The 7,185-nt window shown below is 44.5% G+C and overlaps 1 protein-coding gene across 2 annotated transcripts in view; it reads left to right on the forward strand.

Moving 5' to 3' along the window:
* The window catches only part of LOC134082576 (NACHT, LRR and PYD domains-containing protein 12-like), a 49,862-nt gene extending 42,914 nt beyond the window's left edge, over nucleotides 1-6,948 (forward strand). For both annotated transcript variants that reach the window (XM_062538394.1, XM_062538403.1), the window contains exons 24-25: nucleotides 146-319; nucleotides 6,393-6,948. In XM_062538394.1, the coding sequence (XP_062394378.1) occupies nucleotides 146-319; nucleotide 6,393 (175 nt within the window). In that variant the 3' untranslated portion in view covers nucleotides 6,394-6,948. The remainder of the gene's footprint in view (nucleotides 1-145; nucleotides 320-6,392) is intronic.
* Nucleotides 6,949-7,185: the final 237 nt, after the last annotated feature.

A 7,185-nucleotide genomic window follows, 5' to 3' on the forward strand; every position in this document is an offset into this window, starting at 1 on the left:
CACAGAACTTGGCAAACTCCAAGAGGATGTCACGTTAATAATACACATGAAATTTGGTGCAGTTCATAACGTCTCATCTGAAGATTGTTATGGATATTAAAATGAAAATTATAAAATGAAATATTTCTCTTACTTTTCTTTACAGCCTTAACAACTGCAGCATTGGAGAGGAAGGCTTCACAGCTCTTGCATCAGCACTGAGATCAAACCCCTCACACATGAGAGAGCTGGGGCTGACAGGGAATAAAGCAGGAGACTCAGGAGTGAAGCATCTTTCTTCTCTTCTGGAGGATCCCAACTGCAAACTGGAGAAACTATAGTGAGTATCACAACTCCAAATACTGAGTAGTTATCAGTAAATTTCACAGTGAATTTTAAAACATGTTTTTCTTCATTCACATGAAATTGGTTCACATTACTTCAAACACGTGAAGCCTTTGCACTCTGCCTTTTCTTCTCTCTCTCTGTATCTATGAATCTCTCTGTCTTTCTCTCTCCCACACACACACACATTCACACTCGCAATCACAATTACACTCTATTACATTTGATTTCTTTATTTGAATCCGCCAATCAAATTTCTTTACAGAAAGGATTCAAATATTCTCAGAGAAAATACAGCTTTGACATTCAAGGGTACATAAAGCATCGCCTACGCCACACAGCAAGACTGCCTATCACAGCTGATATGGAACAGAATTTTGCCAGTTGTTTAGACTTTCCTTTTGATAGCCCTGCCAGTCTTAGTCCACTGATTGTCAGTTTGTGGACATGTCCCAGGCTGCCAAATATCAACACCACAAACTTACATGTATAGCCTAGGTCACTGATCTTTGCAAGGAGGGGTTGGTATTTAGTCATTTTTTCAAGAAAGGCTATGTCCATGTACAGATCATAAACACAACCTATTTCAAGGACTAGTACCTCCTTACTATCTGTATCCACAAGCACAACATCAGGGGTGTTAGGGATGTTACTAAACACATCATCAGAGCTGTTGAACCAGTCCGGTGATACGCGTGAGTGTTTGTACATAGGCATATTGTTTGGAAATGTATCTTGAACAGAGCTGGCAATGATATCGACAATACGGTCATGGCGTGATGTGTAGAGTCCTTTGTACATACTACAACCATTTACAATGTGAGCAACGGATTCAAGGTGGTCAGAGTTAGAATGCATTATGCAGTGTGGATGGTGATTTGCAGGGTACCATAGTGCTAGGTTGTATCTGGTTGGTAACACCTGTAGTCTGGCCTTAACAGTGAAACAGAGAATGTCCTCCCCTATTGCGGCATTTCTGTACATGGAGTGAGAGGCAGAGTGGTCAGCAAAGTCGAGGCATGCCAACTTTCCCTGCATCCATACACTCTCTCTCTCTCTCTCTCTCTCTCTCTCACACACACACACACACACACACACACACACACACATTTATTAATTGTGAAGAATCTGTTCAAATTCAAAGTTCATAAAGTGATATTTGAATACCAGTAATATTTGATAGTATTATAGTATTGCATACAGAGGCATCTGTTTCTCCTGCTTAAACATTTCACTTTCTCACACACTCAGTTTCAACTGCTGAATCTCAGGCTTATAAAATTCATCCACACACACAGTTGTATGTTTTACATGTCCAGCATTTACAGAACACATGAGGTGTTATCTGTGTCCCTCTTTGGTGCCTGTGTGTCCAGCTGATATAATCAGGGGTGCACACAACTTATTCAGTGAGTTACTCAGGTGAGTACCAGGCGTGGTCTTGATAAGTGCAGTCACCCCCACTGTCCTGTGCTCGTTGTCCTCTGCAAGGTAGATGATGAATAATATAATAGATAACCACTGTCCTCTTCATGGTAGACGATGAAGATGCTGCAGATGCACCTCCCTGTCCCTGGTTGAGCCTCCGATTAGCTGCCTCCATCCACAGGTCAACTGCTTGCTTCGGGTCAAAGGTCTCTGTGGTCAGCTTTGACAGGCGAATGTGTATAAGGGCTGAGAGACGAGCATGTGACAGACGAGATCTGTACTTGGTTTTTATCATGTCGAGATGTGAGAATCCCCTCTCACAAGCTGCACTGCATAAAGGCATTGTAAGAGACAGCGTGACCACCTTGTTGATGTTGGAGTAAACATTTGGCTGACTTGTATATCACCTACTGTATGTCACTTTTATATTTGCTATTTGAGCCAAGTCATACACAGAAGAGGCTCTGAGGCGTTTTCCTGCCTGCTTTAAGCACATCCATTCTGTCACAGTGGTGTCTTTGTCAAGTTGCAAGGTGGCCTCATATTTCTTGAGAATGCTGCAAACTGTTGTGTTTCCAAAACGGTCTCATTTCCTGACGAAGAATCAAACACTAAGAAATTATCACATGACTTGAGGGAGTCATATCTGAGTTAAAACTCTTTAATTTACCCCCTGAGTAAGTTTGTCTTGTCTCTGTCAGCATCAGCATTAGAAACAGTGTGTGGCCTGTGGCCTTCACCATCAAGCATAAGTGTGAACTGTCCAATGGCCACCATGAGTTCATCCTTACATTCTCCAATGCTCAGCTTTTCCTTCTGAAATCTAATGGATGTGGTCTTCAAGATGTTCGCAATGTCAAGCAAGTTTGACAGAAAGCATAGACAACGCTCTGTGCAGATATGCTGCAAGTCAGTGTTATCACTCATAGCCAGTTGCATTTTAATGGCTGGCAATATTCTTGATATTTTTAGCAGTGTTTCCTTCCTCCATGCCGATCATCTGGTAACGTACCCAGTTTCACAAAGGAGATCCCATTTTCTTCACACAGATCATTCAGCACAGCAGGGTTTTTTGCTCCACCTTTTTGTCAATAAAACTGCAGCAGCTTGACCACCGAGCAAATAAATGTCTCAAAATGGACGTTGTGATAAGCTGTTTTTGCGCAATTCTCCAGTGTGTGTGCACAAGGGAGTCTCTAATCGCAGCAAGTCTTCAGAGCTTTGGCACAACGCCGTTGTAGATGCCGACATTGACGTCTGTGCACACAGTGACCATCTTTGTTGTCCAGTGTTACGTGCCAGTCTAGGGGATAGACACACAACAAAAGGTTTGAGGTAGAAAACCTCTAAAAAGGCGGACGGACGAAAAATAACGCTCAATTCAATGATGTTTATTTACAAAAAAAGTGAATATATAATGAAAAAAATAAAGAAAAGGTTAACTTCAGAAAAATTAACAAAGTAACTAAGCAAAGTTGCAACATAGGCCAGAAACAAAGCCTAACGACGAGGCCTACGCCAAGGCCATGCCAGCCTCCCACTCTGGCGCGTCTGGCAATGACAGCAAGCGCAGCTGGGCGGAGCGGGACAGGCGAACGTGCAGAGCGAAGCTCCAAACGAAGGGAACAGCGCCCCCTTTATACTGCGGCTCATCCAATCCCCAATGGCAGGAACAGAATTGATAATTAACACCAGGATGTCCTGCAACACAGTTCAGAGACACAAGACAGAGCAGGGCAAAGAGAAATGCAAACCACAGGACATAACACCAGTCATCCAAGCCTGTGTCCCGATAAAGAGTCTCACAAGTCCATCTGTTATGGCCTGCACCGCTCGGTCAGCACCCAATTCAATCAGTCCGATAAAATCTGAGGTCAGCTCTCGGTTGCTGGACACAGACACAAGGTAAACAATTTCCTGCTCAGTTTTTGTGATGTCCTCAGATCCATCAGAAAGCAGCCCCTGATATTCAGCAGACTGCAACTTGGCTCTTAACTCCCCACTGATGCTCTGCATGATCCGTCAGAATAGGAAGACATGGGACATGTGTGTTTAGCTTTATGGAGGGCGAGGAGAAAAATATTGAACAGAGTTGTCTCAAAGTCAAAGTTGGCCCACGTAAATACTATGTTTGCGTACTGTAGGCCTACTCGTTATTATCCTAGCAATATAGTTTATACAGTTACAGCTTTGCAGAAGTGCTTGAGCGTCAAGACCGTTTGATGCAAGTTTAACAATATCATGCTCGTAATTTTGCATCGACGAAGACGTGCAACAAAACAGCTGAGAAGAGCTCTCATGTGTGTCCAACATGCTAACAGCAGGCCTACGGAAGACGGAACGGGTAGGAGATGCAAAATCAAATTATTGTTGGCAAAAAAGCGTTAGCCCACTGCTGCTTACAGCTGTTGTGCGTCACGGAGCTATCCTACATTTCCCATAATGCGCAAAAACTACGGGAGCTCGTCAAATCCAAAAAAGGTAGATTTCTGTAACTGGGTCGGATCGAGGTCGGTCTGCTTTCACACCATAAACGAACCGCACCAGGGTTCGATAGGAACCGCTCCGAGACCACCTCCTCAGCTGGGTCTCGGTCCGCTTGTTTGGTCCGCACTAGAGTTCGAGTGATTGTATTCACACCAGTCAAAAAGGTCCGAACCAAGCAAGAAACGAACTTGAGTTCGTTTTAATCGAACTAAACAAGGCAGGTGTGAATACCCCCTAAGATTTTTGCTACTCCAGAGCTAACTTGCAATGCAACTTGTCGTAGCTTCAATTAGCACCAACATTTCCTTAAATTGGAAAAGATTTCAATTTCAAATCTTTCAAATCAGGCTCATTGGCCATGTATACTTGTGTATACAAGGAATTTAGTTTCTGTATTTATCCCATCCGTGAATTAGTAAACACACACAGCACACAGTGAGGTGAACACACTAACCCGGTGCAGTGAGCTGCCTTCATTCAGCGGCGCTCGGGGAGCAGTAAAGGGTTAGTAAGGTCAAAAGCTCATTTATCCGGTCATAAGCTCAAAGCCCTAACCAGTAAGCCACGGCTGCCCCAATGATGACAGTTTCAAATCATTTTTGTAGGCGAACGTCAGAGGTCTATATCAGAGTTATAGAAAGAGGGAGTTGCGACACTCTTTGAATGCGCCGCCACTCAATCAAAAGTCCCAAATTCCTGCACTGAATGGCTGAATGGCAAGAGGGTGGGATGTACTTCTGGATGCTGGAGGGCGTAATCAATTAACTAATTGACTACTGACTAAGAGATTGGCTGTTGATAGTTCCAAAACTCCCATAACGCGGAAAAAGTGCTGCTATTTTTTCCTATGGTGGTCTATGGGAGTGTTGCCTCTGTTTTATCTACCGCTGTGGTCATAATCCATCCACCTCAAAGGTGTGGCATATCAAGATGCTGATTGCACAGCATGATCATTGCACAGGTGTGCCTTAAGCTGGGCATACACTGTGTGATTTTTTTCAATCGCGGTATTCAGCTGCTGCTCATACTGTATAAGTGATTTCGCAGGGGCAGCTCACAATTCCTGTTCTCACACTACACAATCCGATGTTCAGATGCGATCTGACTGCTCACACTGTATGTCCATACACAACTCGTCGGACTCTTCTATCCGGAACTTTATCAGCTGTGCTGCCATGCATTGTCTTAGTATTGTCCAAGTATTGTCTTCTTGTTTTCAGTGTTGCCAGGTCACGTAAGGAGAAATAAGCAGCAGGTCTCTGAAGACACGACCCCAAAAAGTTAGCATCCCCTCCCCGAACCCCTGTTGGGGTGGTCATGTTAGAGGAGCCTAGTTAAGTGTAGTCAAAATGCCCTCTGTGTATGCGTAGGCGCTTCGTGCAACCCGCAACTTCACGTCCAAAATCAAGCTCAAGTCACTTGTAATAAGCATGGCAACAATGCTCGTTTTGTCGTCCGTATCTGTGTTCGCGCATGTGTAGTGTGAGGTTGAGGTAAATCGGTGCAATAGCCTCAGGAGGGGCGACCAGGATTTCAAACAAGTTTGATTTTCATCTGATCGATCAGGAGGTGGTCGTGAGGTGGTAATTGCTTCTCGTTTGTAGCCACAAAGTGTTTAAGGAAAATAAAAACTTGAACTTAAAACCCAAAATGGCTTGGGCTACACTGAGGAGTACTGGGCAGGGTGTACCAGCCATATAGTGTTGACCACTCTCTGCTGACACACATATCACATTTGCGTGGATGTTTTGGTGAGGGGGAAGCTATAATATGATTGCCTAGAAATCTAGACGCCTCTAGCAACTCTCTGTTGACTTGGGGAGCTTGCCTGTTTCAACGAGGGCCGGGCCAATCACATTGTGTATAGAGTCGCTAGGCGGGCTTACTATAATGACGACTGATCTGCGACCAGAAGTTGCTACTGTTAAGCAGCCTGCTACTTGAAAACAAGAAGATGACTTGTTTAATTAGCGCTATTCTATTGCGTGGAGAGGGAATTTGAAAGACAATGGTTTATCCCACGTTTATGATGGACACACCCTGGAAAGTGTTTGCTTGTGTGTGTGTGTGTGTATGTGCTTGAGTATGAGACTTATAACATTACAATCCCCATATTCTGATGAGGATGTTCTCTCCTCTGCTCTTGTCTGCAGATGGCTGTAAGCTGACACTGGACCCAAAGACAGCAGGCAGAGAACTCTCGCTCTCTGAGGGGAACAGGAAGGTGACACGTATGAGAGAGGACCAGCCGTATCCTGACCACACAGAGAGATTTGACTGGTGGGGTCAGGTGTTGTGTACAGAGGATCTGTCTGGACGCTGCTACTGGGAGGTTGTGTGGAGAGGGTATGGAGCTCATATAGCTGTGGTCTATAAAAGCATCAAGAGGAAAGGGAGGGATGATGGCAACCAGCTGGGACGTAATGCCAAGTCCTGGAGTCTGGAGTGCTCTCCTGACAGTTACTCTGCCTGGCACAATAAGGAACACACTGACATACTCTCCCCCTCCTCCAGCTCCAGAAGAGTAGGAGTGTACCTGGACTGGCCGGCCGGCACTCTGTCCTTCTACAGCATCTCCTCTGATGCACTCACCCACCTGCACACGTTCTACACCACTTTTACTAAGCCTCTCTGTCCAGCATTTTGGGTTGATTATGAATCCTCAGTGTCCCTGTGGCAGAACACATGAGCTCCTCCTCCAACAAGTACTTCAGTCACCTGTTCATACAGCAACAGATATTGCCTTTGGACTTGTTTTCTCTTCATGTGTGTCAAGGGTTCAGATGCAAAAGCCTCTAAATCCGTCTGACCACTTTTCTTTTAAATGAGCATTTTGTATCAGGCTCCTATAGGGTTTCGCCTACAATTCAATATTTCAGACCAGGAAGAAAATGGTATTTAGTGAGTTTTGAAGCTAAATTATTGAAGTAAGTTACACTATATGTG

The sequence above is a fragment of the Sardina pilchardus genome, chromosome 1, assembly GCF_963854185.1.
Source record: "Sardina pilchardus chromosome 1, fSarPil1.1, whole genome shotgun sequence".
Lineage (NCBI taxonomy): Eukaryota > Metazoa > Chordata > Actinopteri > Clupeiformes > Clupeidae > Sardina > Sardina pilchardus.